Source organism: Leuresthes tenuis, unplaced genomic scaffold, assembly GCF_036924035.1.
Source record: "Leuresthes tenuis unplaced genomic scaffold, fLeuTen1.0.hap1 SCAF_7, whole genome shotgun sequence".
NCBI classification, from domain to species: Eukaryota; Metazoa; Chordata; class Actinopteri; order Atheriniformes; family Atherinopsidae; genus Leuresthes; species Leuresthes tenuis.
The window spans coordinates 14,211,636-14,232,457 of record NW_027325361.1 but is presented as its reverse complement, the minus strand read 5'-3'; the positions used below and the strand labels follow the sequence as shown (position 1 = coordinate 14,232,457).

The window sequence follows — 20,822 nt, the reverse complement described above, 5'->3', positions numbered from 1 at the left end:
TATACGTGGCATAGAATATTTATATCTTAGCTCATATTTACATCTGAGATTATGCTCCATAGTAGAGAAGGAAAAAAAAAAGTTATTTCACAAATCTTATTAGCGCAATACACAGCGCTAGGCTGAAAAAGAATTTGAACAAAGCCATCGAGGTCTTGTTCAGCAGATCAGAAGCCATTATGATCAGAAAATAAAATAACATGGTGTAGTGTTAAAAGATGTGGAATACTGATTAGTGTTCCTTCCTCCCTACTCTTTGAACAGAGAGAGGGAGATGGCGAACAGAGAAAGATATTGGGAGAAGAAGAAGAGGCAAAGAGCAGCAGGAGAATAAGCATTCAAACCTCATTTGTATTCTCCACCATCAAGTTCACTCCAGTTCATTTACATCTCCGCTACTTCCATAGCAACAGCAGGGGGGCTATCAGGAGCATCTTTGATATAGGTATATGACTCTGAAAAAGATCTTGTCATTTCTTTCTGAATAGAGGTTATAAAAAATATATATATTTTTTGTTTCTCCCATTTTGGTTTAAGTGGGCCTCTTTAAACAAAAGTGTACCCTATCAGAGCCTCTTTTTTATGTAATTTATTCCTCATCTCTAGTAAGCAGCACTTGCGGAAACCTAAACCTGCACAGGAAATGCCATGGTTGCAAAGGAAAGAAATGTGATCCTGTGGTACTTAATTTAACTGTGTTCAAACAAAATAGGACACTTGGACAGACAAGCAGCCAAGAAATGTTTATGTATTTTTTTTTTTTTATCCATAAGAATTTGAACATGTGTGAGGCATCAAGTGTTGCTGTCTGACAAAGTGAAAATGTACTGCACCAGCAGGAAAACACAGCCTCATCAAATTCCATGTACACTTGTATGTAAATCAACCTTTAGGCCTAATTAAGCTCTATGGGGCTCATCAAGGTCATAAATCCCATTTTTTCATAATGCATTATTGACTTCACATCATCTGCACATGTTGGCTGACTGCACTCACACAAGCACACAGTGTCATCTCACTGTCTAATATCGGATAGCCCCGGGGCCAGACGGCGCGTGTAGGGAAGAGAGAGAGAGAGGGAGTGCTTTTTAGGTCACCAAAAAAAAGCAAGGACAGCTTCTGGTAATGAAATGGCTGCAGTGACCGTCAAGCTGTAAATTTTGTCTCATGGTCCCTAACAAATGGTCACCGGTAGATTTCAATGTTAAATTACCATACATTTCTAGATAATCAAGACAAGGTCAAGGCTTTTGGCTCTTTTCATTTTGAAAGTGTTGAGGTTAGCTTGATGCAATTTAAAAATTGCATGATGTAAACATCCTTCAGTTCACCACTAAATTATAAAATAACACAGAGTTTTGAGAATTATGTGAGCTGTGATTTTACTTTTGAAAGTGAGCTGATGGTACCATAAATCTGTAGACTGATCCTATGAGTCATGCACGGAGAATTGATAAAGCCAATTCCGACTAAGAATCTCGTACTATTTAGCAACAGCAGTCTGTTTGAACTTCTCCTCTCAGCCTTATCAGTGACAGTTTTTAAGATGTTCATTAACATTTTAATTGTTCCAGTGTTTAAATATAATAAAAGTGTGCTTTTTTTCTGACAAAGGACCTTTCAGAATGTATTTACTTTGTGTTTGTCAGCTCTGGTCTATATCATTTCCACAGTTTCCATTAAAACTAATGAAAACAATGGACTGAGACACAGTACATTGGGTAGCCCAGACTTTCCTCTCTGCTTCAGCGAAGCGTTTGATGCTCCTCAATTCAATAAAGAAGCATTCCCCCGATGGGTCACAAGTGGCAGTACACACAAATGAGAAGGGTCCATCTGCTTGGTTTGCATTCCCAGAGTACATTTCCTCAAGCAGCCCACAGCAGCGGTTCCTCTTCCCAAGACTCTGTTCTCATGTGTATGCATTTGTCCCACATTATTCAGCTAGTGCTTCAACTGACCCCCACCTGGCATTTAAATTCCCTGACCAACAGGGTAGTCATGCCCTGATGGCACGATTGCTGCTCCAGCTGAATTCTTTATGCAGCTCTTATTCAGACTGAACCAGAGACTTGCTGCCTTCCAGGTTTTGTAAAGTGTTATTTGACACAATTCTGTTCAACTAAGTCACACTGAATGAGGCATTCAAGGTTATCCTTACCTACTGAGTGCTTATATGACAAATGCAAAACAAGGGAAACAATATATAAATCCCACCCGGCTCAAGGGAACCACTTCATTTCAATCTAAATCAAAATTAAAACTGAAATTTACTTATGTTTTATTTCAGTTCATCAAATATTTATAGGGTGCCAATCTTTCATAACTAATTGTTATGAATATCAACCCCCTCTCTAAAATTTTGACTTACAGTCAAAGCCTCCTTCCTAACATTCTCACTCCACCATCTGTTTCCTGCCCTCACACATGTCACAGCAGGGGTACTTTGAAGTTCTCATTTAAGGATTTGTCAGATGTCTCACATGCTTATCGGGATTAATTGTTACTTGTTGGCTATTTCAAAAAAAATTGAGGATTTGGGAAGGGGAGGTGACTTATATCAGATGGAATGTGGAGAACAAGAGCGACACTTAATCAGAAACAATAGTCAAGATGAGCCGTGGCAATGATAGCGAAGACACACTAATATACTATGAAAGTCTAATTCAGAATGAGTTATTTAATCTAATGCTTTTTAGACCATTAGTTATACAAGAATGGGTCTTAAACGTCCTGGGCCTTGACATACAAAAGCACTCAGGGGTCATTATGACTCAAAAGGTCAAAAGCTGAGTTGTTTGGGGTCAAGTCGTTGTGGCAGAGCACAAACAGCTTGAACTGGCATATGTTAAGTTTGACAGCAAGTAAACCGGGGCTTTCTTATTCAAACAAAGAACCACTAAAAATGGAAAATGAGCTGTGGAACTTCATTACTGACCACAGCATATTTTTGCAACCTCTGCAAAAGTAAGTTTTAGACAAGAAGCTTATACTATAAAGAACGTTCTACGAGACCATTGCACAAACAAGGAAAAACAATAAATGTACCATTTAAACTCTGTAAGTTAACAAGCTTCATAAATGGGAATTGAGAGTTCCTTGAAAATGGTCCTGGTTCTAAATCCTTTATATTTATGGCCGTAGTTTCACCACCCTACTTTTACAGGAGCCTCCTCTGGATTTACGACTGCACTAAATCAGGACTGAAAGCAGGAGGACAAAAGGGATTTCACTAAGGGCAAGAAAGGATATCTTACGTCGGACTCTTGAGAGTGAACTGTAAAATCTGTGAAATCATAAGCCTTTGAGTAAATTATGCTCTCTTAACAGACTCTGTCATTACATGTCCTGCAGGCAGTTTTCTGTGCATGACATCCAAACCATATTCAGACTTCCCTGTGAGCATGCCTTTCAACAGAGTCCTGACATTGGAAATGCGATTATGTACCCTTTGAATACCTGCAGATTGTTTACATGTGGTACTTCAGCTGTTGTAGAATAGGAATACTTTAACAAACAGCAATTCAAGACTATTTTATTGTATCCCCAGTTGCTCTTTTTTTTTATCAGGAGGTGAAGGGGACTAAAAGCATCACAGTGAGAAATAAATGCAATTCAGCTTACAAAGAAAATCTGCATGATGAACAATTAAAGCATGTTTATAATTGCCGACATTTGTCCTTAAGTCACAGAAAAAGCCCAAGTCTCTAGAAAGCTCAAGAGAAAAAGGGAAGATTGGAATGCTATGATCCATGTGACCTGAACGCTGCAGTCTAATCACCTTAAAATTCCACGGTACTACAGTAGCAAACAGGAAACAAAGCTACATTTTGCCCTTTGACCAGATGAGCTGCTTCATTTGTCAAGCGCACGGTGTACATGCTGGTTCCTGTTTGAAATACCATCTACGCTGGATAATCAAAAACATTCTCTTCATCCGCCCCTTCCAGACAGCACTTCATCAGTAGTCCTTGCATGATGTCTGTCCACAGTCGTTGATGTCCACCACACAGACTTTAACAGCACAAAAATTTTAAAGAACTAAAGAGCTTGGGCTGTTTTATCTTGTGGTGTCATACAGATAGCTTTAGGTCTTTTTCACAATACACATGCTTTCATTTGCCAAGACGTTTAGCTTCAAATCCCTCAGCCAGCCAACGTTTAAGACACAAATAACAAATGTAGAACCCAGCAGCAAACAAAAATGAAACTTTTAACATGGAGGCATATCTGACAAATTGCATCCTGCTTATACGGTGATGTCAACATACGGCTAGTCACATCTCCAATGGTCATATACTACAACAACCAACAAAACAACACATTCATCATGAATAATAGGTTTTTTTGTTGTAGATCACTGCACTGGAGACTGATAAGTCGTGTTTCTTCTCTCTTACATTTGTGTTTCAAAGAAGAGATGCGATGGGTTATCAAAACATGTTTGTAGATTGTTTTAGATATAGTTGTTAAGGACCCACATGATTCTACCAGGGCAAAAACAGAGCGAGACAAAGCATAACAGTAAATAACGAGACAGATAAGGACATGTGGGTAGATGACTAATCTAGGTTGCCTGAGATGCCAACCAGCAAAGGTCTGGTGGGGTCTTCCTAAATGCCCATTATCCACAAAGATCAGCGCTGAGAATGATGGGAGAAGGTAGTTTTCATAATAAGTCTGAGCTCTGTCACGCTGAATCACTCTGCCAAACGAGTCTGGACAACCAATTAAAGACCACGTTACAGGGTGAGCGACATGTTAAGAAGCAAGGACTTTTTACTTTGCGTGAGCAGTATGGAAGACGTATGACTTCAAACAAATAGCGTCTAAGTTTATAATGGGTGGGAAAAAAGAAGGACCTTGAGAAATTAAGGAACAAATAGCTTTAGGAAATACAATTAAGTGTCTCTACTAACTGACATATTGAGGAGTCTGTTCGAAACAAGACAGTGTGTCTCCTGTCTGAACTGCTGAACTACGACAACTATCAGTGTCGACATCCCACCAGGGTCATGGACTGCAACTGCAAACTACAAACTAATGATGCTTCCCAGGGTTATCCTTGCATAAATAACCATTAAGAAAAATGCTGATACAGCCGCCCAAACCCACAGACACCTGACACAGGCTACAAGAAAGCTGTTAAAAACCTTTGGCAAGGGCAGTGAGTTACTGTTATGAGTTTCGTTTTGGGTTAGTCGAGCATATGTCGACTACCTCAGTAGCCAGGTGAAGGCAGTGTCTGTTTGGGTGGAAGGAGGAGGGTGGCAAGATGTCAGATCTCCACCAAGCTCATGCATGACAAACACTAACCTGGAGCCAGCTGTGACAAAGCCCTAATCCAGAAAATCCCTCCTTCCTTTGCTGAAAATCCTAATGAGGATTTGAAGTACTCGGCAGGGAGGAGACCCGGGGGCTGTGGTTACACCTTGCCACTGCTTGCTCACCCAGTCATTGTCTCCTTATCTCCTTATTGGCCAAGCCTGGCTGGCGATGAAAGAGACGTGACAGCACGGTGGGCCTACGTACACAGACCTCACGCCTGCCTGGCTCCACAGGGAGGCCAGATCTCGCAGTCTGCCACAAACAACCAGGAGGACTTCAAGCAGGACGTAGAAAGACAAAACCAACTAAAGTTGTTTAAAATACTCAATATGAAACAAAAATGCAGCCATTTTGCATGAACAGTGTTGGTGCTGCTTCCAAAATTATGTTAATGAAAAGGTATGAAAAGTTCAGCTTGATGGGCAAATAAACTTTCTATTAAATAAATCCCGACAAAGATATTTGGTACACTCAACCAATTAGCTTGGGGCTGGATCTTTCAAAGTGCCTTGAATATCAAATTAAAAGATTTAACTGAAGCGTGTTGACACAGTGGAGTGCTATTGTTCTCACATGGACAAGACTTTGAATGACATAAGCATCTTAAAAAAACAGGTCTTCTGCCAATGTTTCCACAGATGCTTTCTTGACAAAAAGTATTTTTGATTTTCCTTTATAAACAACCAACGTACGAGCAGATGTTTAGCGAGAGGTGCCCAGTGGATTGAAATTAAAAGCTGATTATCTGTCACAGATACAACATCTTTACCCCAGAAGCACGAGCTTATGGTTTTGGGATTTATCATTTACCTGATTGGATTCACTTGTTAGATAATCACTTTATTTCCATGCGCTTCATTAGCCTGTCCTCTTATAGCTATGTGAGACACATTTATGGGTCAGAGGAAAAGAATTTTAAATGAAAAAAAAAGAGTGGCTTGCCATCTTCATGGAGTTATATCATTATGCTTTTCTGGTTTCATGAAAGTCTAACTGAAACATCATTGGGAGATGCTGGATCCTGTTCTTGCAGGTTCTGCCTAACATTAAGCCCTGGGCTTTTACCACCAGTAATTACATTTCAGAAGACTTGATTGTCTATTTCACTCCACTAACTTTGAGATGAAGGTTTTAAGTCTTCTCATTCCTTTTCACATGATACAATAAGAGGACTTTTAAAGGTGCCCTTCCCTGTTGCCTTTAAGAATTCTCAAGTACTTCAAACATTTCAAGCTTTGAGGAGAAACAATAGAGAGGTTTCAGGGTGTGTGGAAAGACAGAAATTCTCCGTGTCCGACTTGTTCGTGCAAGTTTTTGCCCCTGAAACACGACTTTTATGACATGGTGGAACAAAAACATACAATCTAAAGAAAAAAAAAGAATTCCATCATCAGAGGAAAACTCCAACCGGCCTGTTGAATGTTCCCTCTCTGTTTTGCTTGTAAGATACTCAAAGAACATGATCTTTCACAGACTTGACAGAATATAAAATAGTGCCACATGATAAAGGGGGAAAAAAAGCCTTCAGTTTGAAAAGTATGTCTATCAAGACTTTATTCCTCAACCGGTACGTATTTGTCAAATCATTTCAAAATAGTTGCTCATCACAAAAGGACGTTAATCTGTACCAGAGCAATATAACAAAAAAAACCCCGTACAATAGAATGCATCCTTGGCACTCTGTTAAGCACGTTGTGAACGTGACCTCCCCCCATACATCTTGACACAGAATCCATGCTCTCTCATTCTGCCTCACCCTAATTCCTACAATCTTTGGGGAAGCTTTAGAAGAGAGCGTGTAGCTGAGCTAGGTGTGAATTGTTATTCTGTCGCTGATACATGCAAATCCTTGCAACCCCAACAGACCTGACTAAATTATTTCTGTAGACATGTGAGTCAATTTAATCATGTCTTGCAAGGGTAAATCATCACTGTTTTTTTTTTATTTTTTATTTTTTTTCTTCAAATCTTAAATTACACCTTCACCTCATTTCTGTTGGGTTGCTATGGTGACATCCACAGGGGACATCAGTAGGACAAAAGGAAATAAACTCGCTGATGATCTGTGTGAATGCCGGAGGGTAAACCTGTGTTGCTGCAAAACAATACCCAAGATGTAGATAGAGATTGACGGAGAGTTCTGGACGAATCGCACCAACCTTAAAGTGGTCGGTACAACCCGGATCACTGCTTTAACATACTACTACTTGGCAAAATCATTAAAAAGATGGTGCTATTTTTTTTTCACCAGCATGAATAACAACAATAACAACACTTAGGAAATTGAAATGATTAACTATAACATGTTTCTGATGCTGACTGAGTTAATTGAAAATAAACACAATACTAAGGAGGCTAAGAAACAATTTCATCTCCTTTGCAGTAACGAATATCTAACGAAGCGATTATACTTCAAACCTCTGCCTTGCCGCACCTGTCATTTTGTATGAATTCATAGAATTTCTCTTGGCTCAGAATGCACCTTTGAGGCATGACTAAGCACAAAAGTAAGCATACTTAGTTTGCCTATAGTTCAAGCACTATTACCTAATGTCACTGTAATCTTTGTATTTTCTTGTGTTTTCCTATTTTGTCTGACCATTTCATTAAAAGAATGTACGACACCTAAATTATTGAAGAAGAAAAATTGACTTGGATGTAACTCAAGTGCCATTAATCATTGTGTGTAGATTACTCGTGCTTTGCACCACAAAGTAAATAAAAGAATGTAAATACATTTACTGCGGGGAATACAAGGCACAACATAGCCTGTTCACCATCAATGCATGCAAAAACAAATATGAATATGACACTCAACTATAAATCAAAACCTGCACTCTGTAGCAGAACTCCCGTGAGCCCCCTGTGTGGGATATAAATCTGGCTTAAAAGGGCTCTCCAACAATTCACTACTTGACATCTATATAGTAAAGGGACTTCAAGAAGCAAACTTAAAAATACCCATCCGTATCATTTCATCAGAGACCAGGATAGTTTTGTTAAGTCTTTCCTCCCTTGGGTGAACTTCACTATACGTATCTTTAAGAAACCTGTAGGTAAACGGCAGAATATACATCTGTTAGAAATTATATATCAAAAGAAAAAAAATTAACATTAAAATCCCAGATAATAATTGGTTACATATAATTAGTTTTTACTATATCTGAAGTCCTTCTGGGCTTTTGTAGGGTGATCGTTAGATAGCAGTAAGGTGTGTTTTTCAAACAATCCCACTATATAAAAAACGTCTGCATTATAACAAAATGATTATCACAATTTCTGCAGACAGACCACACGTGTAAATACTGCTGATTTTGAGCAGGTTTCAAAATAAGAAAAGAAAAGGAAATCTTATCATCTTACTGCAACTATTATTCATAATTAATTATAATTAATAACAATGATGATAATAATAATACTAAAATGAACAGAGTATAGCATGGTTAATTCCATATCCTTACTTTTAAAAGCATTAGTCCTTAGGGTACCTTTGAAATTGACAACAATATCCTCTATAAATGTAGTATTCCTAAAATGAAAGCGCAATCAAATTAGGAAACTAATGCCACTTACTACTGGGGTTGCTGATTCAAACAAACCTTTTTTTTCAGGGTTAAGATGTGAGCAAAAAAAAAACAAAGCCTGGGCAATGTACTGTGTGAGAGCAAGCAAATACACAAAAAAAAATAGAGGCTCTCGTGGACATGAGTCCAAACGCTGCAGTCAAATGTGGAGGATCTATTGAGGTGGAGGTCAAATACAATACTTCAAAGCTGCAGTATCACTCTATATACAGTATGTATACATAGTCCTTAGGATAGAAAAAAATAAACAGGAAAAAATAACTAACTTGGACCTATTTACAACATTCCACTAACCCATTTAATTCAATTAGAAAAATGCATTAAAAAGATATTAGGGAGTAGAGGCAGTTTAATGAAGCATGTATACTTGGGGATATTGTTTGTAATGAACTGCTTCTGGGCTGATCTATGGATCTATGGGAGAGCAAAGAAGGTGATGGGTGTGTGGGTGTGTGTGTGAGAGGGGGGGGGGGGGGGGGGGGTGACAAGAGAAGAAGGTGAATGACAAATGTCATTATAATAAATGGGCTTATTAATTTTTTTGCATTTACTCCATCTTTACCCCCTGATTATAAGGAGGCATTTCATCCTGTACTACACTGCTTTCTGCCTTTATTTGCCAGGGGAGGGTTTAGACTGCCTATGCGCCACCCCTTATCCACATGGACCCTCATTACACGTAACTTCAGACCTATCTCTTCCCCTTAGGTATATGTACCTTGAACAGCCTTTAAGGATATGCAGTGTAGCGTTCACTTGCATTCCACCATGCAAATATAGCCAGCTGAATTCTGCAGAGTGCCTGGTGAGCACCAAAGGCACTGCAACATCGAAAAATATATATATTCTGAAACTCTGAGACCATCTTTCCCACTCCTTAAAGAGATTCTTTACCAAAACACAAGTCTCAAAATTGCAAACTTTCTGAGGTTTAGTGTTTGCACATGTTTTATCAAAGTGCTGGTAAGATATTATATTATAATAATGGAAAACGCATGATTAAATACAGTCCCTTCAAAGCAATTTTTGTGACTGCACTTTTAAAAATGTGCCAAGTCTGTAGACATCATACAGTTCTCAAATTTCCCCTTTTAAGATCACAATGATATGTGCATGATATAGCATCCATGTTGGGCACTTGCTGCAGTGTAAATAAAGCATGCTGCTAAATCATAACTTGGAGACCCTGAGTTCTACATTACTGAACTAATAAAGCAAATAAAGTAAGCAGTTGGCTAGAGCTACTACAGTTGGCACCTTTGAACCAAACTTTAACAGTCTCTCTTACATCACACTCAAAAAAATGCCAACTTTGGTTTATTCTAAATCCAGCCGTCAAACACCCAAGGTAATGCACCTCTAGTTTTGTGGTTAAACACTAATATGTCCTGGATACAGTTTAGAGGATGTGGCTTTAACACGTAACTCTTGTGGTTATAATGAAGCTGAGAATGATTCAATCAAAACTAAATGAAGCATGATAAAAAGACATTAAAGTTTTATGTTTTTTGAGGTGTGAAATCTGTGTGTGTTTGCCACGGCACAGAACATTTAAAGCAAGGAATGCACAAATAGATCCAGCTCTGATGCCACTGGGAGCAACTGGCGCTTTCAAGCAGAAAATCTCAGACAAATCACAATTTACTAACTAATGAAACCACTCAACATTATACCCCATTCGTCAATGCCCATTGTCTTCAAAATTGCATTACTGACACAAACAGTGTCTGCACACAGAGGAGTTGATTTAGCTTGGGTCACAATTTCACTGCTTGTGCTATGTTTCAAAATAGGAGAGAGGAGAAAAAACATCTGGAATTTCCAGTGAGCCTGAAATAATCCTTGTTCAAAAAATATCAAACACATAATTAAAAAAAATACTGACATATCAAATCAGTATGTTTTTAAGGAAATGAGCAAAGACAACACTTTCAGATATACTTACCCTCTGTGGATTGTACTTGAGCTAGAGTGATGAGAAACCAGCAGAAGGTGTGTAGTTTCCACAGGGAGCATGCCATGGTGCCTGGTACTGATGGTTTGTGGCAGCTATGTGTTGAGACTAACAGATTCTGATTAGAAAAGTCCAAGCCAACTGGTCTCAGAGACGCTCATTGTTGATCCTTTCACCTGTGAAGCAAACCAAAAGAAACATTTACTTCAGCTATGAAATTTATTCCACATGTGGGTTCTGCCCCAGTGCTATTTGATGGAGGAAGTCACCCAGTAACACTCGCATCACAAGGCAGTTGATGTTGCATATACATTCCACTGCAGAGCTATGACAAACTTTAAGCTGTGAAATGCTCAAAACCCATACACACCACACAAAAAAGCCCAAAGGGTCAATAATCCTGAGGAGGGAAATCCCTTAATGGCAGCAGAATGCTAACCATTTCATTGACAGGGAGGGGGAGTAGAGTAGTAGCAGGGTGGGACCACTGCTGTATTCGAACAACAGATGTGGCCTGCCCTGTTCATTTAATCTTGAGCTTAACCGTTGTCCATCAATAGATAAACTCAATTAAACTTTTGCTTTATGTCGACTTTTGTCAAATTGACCTGGTATTTTAACCATCAGGCTATTTTTAGAAACAGTCAGCATCACATACTTGAGCATGTATAAAACATTGTTTCTAACATACATAAAGAACATTCTAAATCAAATGAACGACATTAAGAGTTTTACTTCTAGATAAAGATAGGTCCAAAAGTATCTGTCCCTCAGTTTGACTGATACTGTGTGCCTTTTTCCACCCCCGTGCCCAAGCCAAACAAACAAACACCAGCAAACAAAAGGTCACTTCTCCGTGTTGTGACTGACCACAAACCACCTTATCTCTCCTACCCTTTCTCTTACATCTGTCCAAACCAGAGTTCCTCTTTCCCCACCTCATCCATAACTATCTCTGAAGTACCGGACTGAAAGTTTGTTTTGCTCTCTTTCTCTACAAAAGCAAATGGCCTCCTCCCCGTCATAGATACAGTGCTGGAGCTGTGTTGGGTGAAACCTAATGCCTACCTGCGCGCCCAGGCATGCGTTTCACACCACTAACGGCTCCCTTTTGTCTGTGTGTTTACACTGCTGGGTTAAGCTCAGTCCTCTCTCTCCCATGAACCATTAGCACATTCACCATGGGATATGGCATCACTCTGGCAACAAGGCACATAGGACCCCATTAGAAACTGTTTTCTTTCTTCTTTTTTAGCACATTCAAAAACAACGTTCCATTTTTGTCTGGAGCAGGAGATTGTTCGTTAAGATTCAAGGGACTGAGTGTTATCCATCTTACTAGCGGCTTGCAAGAAAACTTAAGTGAGAAAACAGTTAGGAATTCTGTTTGTCTTGTACAGTCAGAATTGCACAAATCAGCTTCTGCCACCACCTCCACGCTTGAGGATAACCACTGCCTGAAGGGTCTTTGATCTATTTTGTCTGAGTTCTCAGACAGTGTAATAATTCACCGCCGAGAAAACATGCGGAGCGCCCACATTAACCGACAAAGTTATAATTAAAGCTGCCATAATCAGCTCATCTGGTATGACATTGCTCCTCACCTGAGACCTCTAATTTTAGAGCCATTTAAAAGAGGTTAACAGGAGCAGAACACACACAGCCACAACGTATTTAGTTTCAATGGAATAATGTGCAGTTATGAGGCTTGACAAATGAAAGTTGATCACAGAGACCAAACATATTGGATTCCCACAAAACCCTACCCCTTGTTTTTTATCAGTGCATGCGGCACCAATTATGTTTATCGGGCAAGCGACATCCGCCTACACTCAAGGTCCATACAGTATAATGAGACCTTAAGCTGATTGTCCCCACGATAAAGCTTTATACTAAGCATATAGGCTTAAGAATCTTCAGCTGTGCGCACAAAGTCTTAGTGCTTGCTGTTTTCTTAACCTAGGAGGAGAGGCATTCCTTTGATCACACACGCATTTACAGGTATTGAGATGTGAATAATGATAATTCCATTCAATCATTAGACAGTCAGGCACAAAGGAATGTACTCCCAAAATTCAATTTAACTAAGGTGTTTACTTGGTTCATAGGTTCCCTACTAATATACACATAATTTACTTGGGTGTTTAATGGCTAAATTCATGTCAAGAAGGAGGTAGTCTATATGCAAATTGAAATGAGAAATATAATAGGAAAATGGAGAGACATCTTTGGTGTTAATTGTTTTTAAAATTATCATTTTACAATACATATTCACGCAGGCTCTAACCCTTGAGGTGTTAGTTGTAACATTGATTTAATTTAATGGATTTAATGTCACAAGTGACATAGGAATGCTGGAAGGTTTTTTTTAGTATTTCTTTTTTTGCATTTTCACTCATTTTTTGTCAAATGGTGTCCTGCTTTGCACCTGGTTCACTCCATGACTTCTGTTGTGTGTGCACAGATTCAAAACAATTATACAATTGGATGTACATGGCAATTGCAATTTCAAAGACCCACGCAACGCACATAATCTGTCTGCAACCTTGATGCAAATAAGAAAAACCGGTTATGGTCTCATTATTTGGGTAATTGGTAATGGTAAGTGTGTAGCCTCAGTTTGGTTGCAGCTGAATTATTGAAATGCTTGTAAACACTGCTGAGATTAACTCGGGCACACCCAAAATTGTTTAAACATAAGTAGGGAACAAGTCCTTGTCCTCTGTTAAATCTGCGCTGCTTCTTCACTGACTCAATTACTATCTCAAGGTTATATGAGCACATTACTTACACCGAGAAATGGTTGGAAACAGGCTTTTGTATGACGTCTTTGGTTAGTTGGCTAAAGGTGTGCGTGTTTATGTGTAAACAAACCATTGGAGTCTTAGTTTGAGATAGAGGCAGCGAGGCACTCTGATTATTCGTCCTTCCGTGTCATCGCTGCACAGTGTAAAATAAAAGGCAGCGTGATCAACAGGCATCATGTGTCAGATTGTGAAGACAAAAGACAAGATGCCTTAGACAGTTTTCCCTTCAAGGCAGTGGAGACCCCCTGCTATGAAAAACATGCAGGATGTAGATTCCTAGTACATGGGGATGGGTGTTCTGTAAATCGATGATAACAGTTCTATACTTTCATATATTTTGTATCATGCTGTGAGTGTTTAACATGCTGAGACACCAAAGGCCTAGACTGGAGGGAGACTGTCTGACTGCCGTTCTCCTCATTAAACGAGCTGAGGTCTCCCCTCTCAGCTGGGGGTTTCTTTTTGTCTCCCCGCTTTATAACAGAAACTGCTGGCTATGCCACCTTGGCTGTTTTGCTGCACAGCCATTGACTTGGGTGTGATCACAGAAGAATTTTTAAGTCTTTAACAATGCATTGCTGTGGAGTTTTGTGTGTCGTGAATACACTGAGAAGGAAACGCATCATTACTAATACGTCATATTCACTAAACACGCGACCAGCCAACATTCTGTGGTTCGTAAGCACAGATTGCAAAAATGTCAGCAGGCATCACATTGTTTGGGCTAAGTTTTAAGTCAGCGCAGACAGATGTTTAAGTACCCTGAGAAATGGAGAAGCTGCAGGGGCGTGGGTCCACAGGCTTTAAACATATGCGCACTCTATATACTGGCAATGTGACAGAATGCTTTATAATCAACAAATGAGTGTCAAAATTGTAAAATGTGGGAGTGGTTGGTCTTCTTAAGGAAAAGGAAATAAAGAAAATAAAAGGCTTAGTAACTGGGAGGAAGGGGGTTATTGGAAGGGAGGGGAGGAGGGTTGATTCAGGACAGTTTGAAATTTAAATGCAGTGGGGGTCTGAAAACAAGAGGCAGATGTGAAAAGAATGTTGGGCTTCATAGACAAAGCTCCTGGTTGTTCCCCTCTAGCTGTAAGAGGGCCACAGGAGAATAGAAGAAGAGTTAGGCCATTCTATAAAACAAGGTCTGAGAGAATAGAAGAAAACCCAGAATAAAGAACTTGATTGGGGGAAGGGGACTCGAGTTACAATAAAAGACTGACAGCTTGCAAGTCTTGCTTGACCCTTGAATTAGCCCCTGAGCTTTCAACAATCCTCTAGAAAGAGTTGGGATGTTAATTGTCACGGAACATCAGAGGGATGCAAAGGAAGGAATATGCGGGGCCAGAGATTCACTGAAATGTAAATCAGACCCAACATACCAGCACATGTTCAAATGGGGAAACACATTTGGTTTCGACTGGGTTTCCCCATCAGCATCCTCATGCATGAATTTTTATACACTATACGACTCGTTATCTCAGTTTCTGTTGACCGTTTTGAGGAAGAAAAAATTAAATACCAGTGGACAGAGAACTCAGTCAAAAAATACTCCACTGCTGGGGAAATATATCCCCAAAAGCAACTGGGTTCCTGCTTTGACTTTTGAAGATGTACAATTTGCAAAAGTAAATCCCAAAATCCACAATCTAGTGTGAAGAGATCGGTCTGGTGATCCCCGGAGCTGGAGCCCCACTGAGTCAGATGTGGGGCAGAGAGGACTCAGAGACTCACCCCTCTGCTGAGGGAATGATTGAGAGCAGCACAGGGCCAGAGGAGCTGAATGACACCCAACCAAACTCTGTGTGACTGCTGTTGGCCCAAACAGAGGCCCTGACCCTGACAGGAGCTAAGCCAGTGAAATACCAGGTCAAACATGCATGCTGCGCAACAGGGGGGGAGGCATGGGGGCTGAGGTGGTTGACGGGGGACAATGGGTAAAATATGGTTGAGTGAGCAGAGACGTTTTAAGACAAAAGAAAGCATGAGGGTGTTTTTTTTGTTTGTTTTTTAACATCTCTGCAACCTGTCATTTCAAACTGTAAATCTATTATAGCCAGATATGTCTGAGTAGAACAGCTACTCTGCTGGGCCTTCTCAAAGTCCCTTTTAGTTACACTGGCTCACAGTCACTTTATGATTTTCAGGTATTAACAAACCCATTTCCTCATTTGAGACCACATAAAAACAATTGTTCTTGATATCATGAATCATGTTAGGATTAAATGAATCATTAGCTGCCTCTGATGCGAGGCACGCTTCCAGAGAGAACGCAGTAGCAAGCAATGGTCCGAGCGTGTGACATAAGTGTGGTGCTTGTCATGCTCACTGCTCTTAGCGTTTCCTCTATTCATCATTTTTATGAGCCACTCAATTAATCGATTAGAGTACTCCCCACTGGTCGGGACATATGGCTACTAAACAAAGTAATCAATCGATACATTCACTGACAAAAATGGATGCGTTGTCAAAAACACAGTTCATGAAATGCACAAAAAGGGTCGTTTTGGATGTCAGACACTTGTGTTTAACAATAAACATTCCCTCATTTATTACAACATAAAAATGTAGGTTTTACATGGTCACTTTTTTTTTTCAACTGTTCTTTCCAGACACTCTCCTTTTTCTTGAATAAATATTAAATCCATAGCAGCATAATCACTTCAGCAGTGTAGCTGAAATCCTATTAGTGCTTAAAGATACCTACACCTGTCTGTCCACATGGATTATAACCAGATAATTTGCCACGGTAACAAAGTTTTAATATAGGTTCCATACATTTTTTGTTCTAATTTTGATGTTTTACTGCAAAGTGAAGTGGATTATCTCAAATGAAATTTCAAAATGTCATTTCCACTTGCTGATAGCACGAAACTATTCCTTTCAGGTCTGTTGAGATAAGAATGATTCAGCCAGGACTGTTAAACGGTGCCTTTGCCAAATGTTCCTCCGCTTAGGAATTAATAGGCTGACATTAATACAGCAAGATAAATGGACAGGTCAGGAATGGGAGCCCTGCCATTATATGGGCATCTCATGGTGATAGTGCCTGCCAATCAAGTCCAATAAGTCCTTGACACACCATGATTCACCTTGAAACACCCAGAGTGAGTGCAATATGCAGTATATACTCCTCTGTCCAGACACCCAATCCAATTTGTATGTGCACATACATCCTTTGCATGGTTGATGCCCAGAGAACACATAAGGACAGCATAAAATACACATTTGTCGTGTGATTCAGATTTCTGTGGCAAAATGAGTCAAGACAAATTGTGGATTAAACAAAATTAGCTCTGTATTTGACTCGTGCACTCGATTTCAGCTCCAGTTTGGTGTTTAGTTTCTACCAAAATAAATAAATGATTTAACCGTGCAGTGTGGCTGAGACAAGACTGCGACACACAACTGCGAGGGGGAAAAGGTGCCAGAGCCATTCACGATGGTGCGCTTGAAACTGAATGATGAAGAAAAAAATAAATAAACAAAAGATCAGAGATGTGCTCTTTGGGGTCACAATCACTGAATAATGTACTGATTTTCTGCTGCTTGCGTAACTTGTGTGCGTCTGCTCGTCTAAAACGACATGTTTGCTTTGCAGAAAAGGAGCCGAGACCTTTTGAAAGCCAAGAGCCTTGTTTTAGTCTGTGAAAGAAGTGTGATGTATTTAACCCGATATGCACCAGTAAGCAGCTTTTGTGACCCTCTTCCTTCCCCCCTCAAAATGAGCAGTTGAATGGTTAAAAAGCCCGCTCCATCTTTTCTATTAAGGACCTCAGCATCAATAATGCACTGTGATCATGAGGCGTTATTAAACGGGATGATTAATTTTTCAGGAGTGGGCAGCAACACAAAACATAACGAAGGTAATGGAGAAGATGACTTTTGAGAGACGCGTTTAAAAAGGAAGCAGATGAAACGGGAAAATAAACCATTTATCTACTGTATGATTTTGCTCATCTTAGCGATGAGAAACAAAGGAAAAACTGTCCAATTATCTACGACAAAAAAAAAAAAAACTGAGTAATAGTTTTAGCTCAACTTTGAATGAAAGATGTGCCATAAAGTCAATCCTCGGCTCACGCTGAAAGCACAATTGCAATATTGTGTCACAGCCCATTTTGCCAAACTCCTCGTCTCAAAGCTCCACAAAGCTTGTCACGCTACATGTCCTTCATTGTTCCTGGAATATTTAGCAATATTTTAGCGATGGCTCTACCCATAACAATTTCTCTTCATTCGCAGAAGAGAGCATCAGGAAAGAAATTCTTTCAACTTTTATTCTTAAAAAAATCCCCGCACACACTTGGAGAGCAGTAATTGTCTTTCTGTCGGGGTTGATATTTGGATCTTTGAGGGGTGCAAATTTTTCCAGACTGGAGACGTCAAACACGATGTGGCCAAAATTGTCTAATTGAGGCTTTTACCCTTTCTGTGGCTTAGTGGATGGACAAACACAGACTAAATAAAGGATGCTCCATAATCTCTATTGTCACCAAGGTAGAAAGCAATGCAAAGACAGCAGAAACAATTCTCTACAAATTAATTCAGTGGTGGAGTGGAGTGCACTGTGGCCTACATGCACATTTCTATCCCAGTGCTGCCGTATCTATTTTCAATCTTAAAAGATGGCATGAATGCCTTTGTCAGACAGGGGAAGCGGCGTATGTCAAGCTAAAACAAGGTATAGCCCTGTGTCTTGTCGGGAAGCTCAGACAAAAGAAGGTGGGTGTTGTCTTTCCTGAATGCAATCACTTGTCAGCCCTAAATCTTCACTCAGTACTACCCTGACAGGTAATGGAGCTTGTTAAATCTGATGAAGATATATTTGGCCTTTTTTTTAAACAAAAGACAGAAAATTACTAAAATGCAGTTTGCTGTTGCTAAGAAATGAATGCTTCACATGCTCTGACGCACGATTACATGAAATATATCTCAACAGAAATCGAAAGAGGTCAAAACTAGGTGGGAAGAAAGGAAACCAGCTAATACCGTGTGTGTACACAGCACCAAGACAAGAGTGAGTAATTTCAGGTTCTTTGAATTTTCGAGCTGCTTCATTAGATTTCCTTTAGCAGTGCTGGTGTCACTACTCCTTGCCCTCTCCCCACCTTCGGCTTTGAAAGCGAGAGGACAGTTTTGGGGCTGAGCCTTCTCCACACTGCTGATTTGCATAACACCGGGACTGTGAGGGGGATTGTGATGCAAAAAAGCTCAGATTGGCTCATTGCATCCCCCAGTTTTAATAACTAAGGTGCAATAGGTTCACTCCTGCCTACTCATTGTTCAAAGGATCCGCCCCCTTTGGGACTTCAAAAAAAAAAAAAAAGAAAGCAAGAAAGAAAGAAAGGGAAAAAAGGCCTAAGTTTGGATGAGAGATGCCAGGGACACAATGTAAACTGTAGCTCACTTTCAGGAGATGAGTGTTGCTGCTGTATTTTGCCATTGCCCAAATCTAAACATACGGCCCGCCAAAGGAGACAGATGATAAAGATAAAACAGTTAATGTTTGTTATGGGCAAAAATGTCTTCTTTCAAGAATCTTTCACCACTCCCAACTGACCATGATTCAGACTTGACATGATTAAAAAAAAATTATGTAAATGGATCTCTGGCTTATGTTATCATCCCCTGCCACCCACAGTAGGACAGCAGATACATAATCACTGCTTCCACACCTTGTGTATGTTGAATATGTGTTTGCTCTTTTGTGATAACGGAATGGAGGGAGGGAAACAAACAGGTTTCTTTCTTTTGTTGTTCCCTATTTTTTTTCTCTGAATAACTGGACTAAAGTCAGGGAATCTGAAGACACAAAGAGAGCGAGCCGGCAGGTAGAGGAGACTGTCAAGCAGACGTGATAAAACATTCACTGGGAAATTATCTCCCTGTCATAAGACCCTCCTGTTTTCAACAACAAAGGGATTCATACGCCCAAACAAATTCTGAGAGGCTGACCGATTTTGTGCTCTGCCAGACGATAGCGGATTGCAGCGCAGGTCGCACCTTTGAACCAACGCACTGGAAGTAGCACGATGCAGAGATTTTAATCTGCATAGGTAATCCACTGAAGTGTAATTGCTACAGTTTAAGTTTCACACAATAATAACAGGAGTGTTAGACTTGCTATGAATATGAAGTAAGTGTGATAAGAGAGTACCATAGGGACAGAGAAGGTAGTGCTTTGACAAGGATAGCTGAAAAGGATGTTTTTTTCTCCTCAGGATAACAACAAACGACAAAAGAGGTTGATTCTTGACACCATTCATAATTTACAGAATAATGAACTGAGCTGCGTAGATGAAAGATGAAGATAAATTTTACCAATATAGACAGTGGATCATATCATAAAAATTGACGTTTCAGTCACATGATAAACAATAACATACTTAGTGTATAATCTTATAGATAAGAGAAACATCTTCAACTGCAGTGAATTTGCCAGATCCAAAAACAGCTTTAATAGGCTTTTTTTTTTTTTTAAATGGCAGTATAAGCATTAAGTGTAACACACCACTTTTTTTTTTACACTGAGTAAGAGTTCAAATCTGCAATGCCGTCCTCTGCAAAAAGGGAAAATTTTGGGGGGGGAAAAATCTGTCTGTGAAAACATGAAAAAGCAGCAGCTAGTTAAGTGTGACATGACTGAGCAGGTGCAATCTAACACTCCTCACTGTGGAAGGCATTTGTGTGTTTTTCAGCACTGTGAAAACAAATGGATTTAGTGAGGACATAATGATTAAAAGGGTGAAAAAGAGAAAAGCCATTTTAAAGCAGTCTTGGATTGCAGTTCATCATCTAGTGAAATGCTATTGAGCCAAAAAAAATGGCAAAAGAAAGTGTGGAAAACAACCACCAGTTAAAAGCAGCGATAAACTCTAACTTCAAAGGGAAGCTGCTTGTCTATAGCTAATAAATATTCAGTCATGTTCTGTGAATATTTTCCCTCTCATCGTTCTACGTTTTATACACCAAAAATGTCTACAGCAACCATTAGTGCTTTTGTTTGGGACCATTACTGCATGATCCAAATGTAGAAATTGTGTAATGAAAGCATAATTAGATATTTTTGTCTTGGACCAAAATGTTTAGCTTCTGTTTCACTTTAAATACCAATTATGCACCCAGAGAAAGTCTTGTCCCAGAGAC

General features: G+C 39.7%; 1 protein-coding gene across 27 annotated transcripts in view; it reads right to left on the bottom strand.

The window, feature by feature from the left end:
* adgrl2a (adhesion G protein-coupled receptor L2a) overlaps positions 1–20,822 on the bottom strand; it is a 95,561-nt gene that overhangs the window by 64,690 nt on the left and 10,049 nt on the right. For all 27 annotated transcript variants that reach the window (XM_072389407.1, XM_072389409.1, XM_072389414.1 and 24 more), the window contains exon 2: positions 10,858–11,042. In XM_072389407.1, coding sequence (XP_072245508.1) covers positions 10,858–10,933 — 76 coding nt within the window. In that variant the 5' untranslated portion in view covers positions 10,934–11,042. The remainder of the gene's footprint in view (positions 1–10,857; positions 11,043–20,822) is intronic.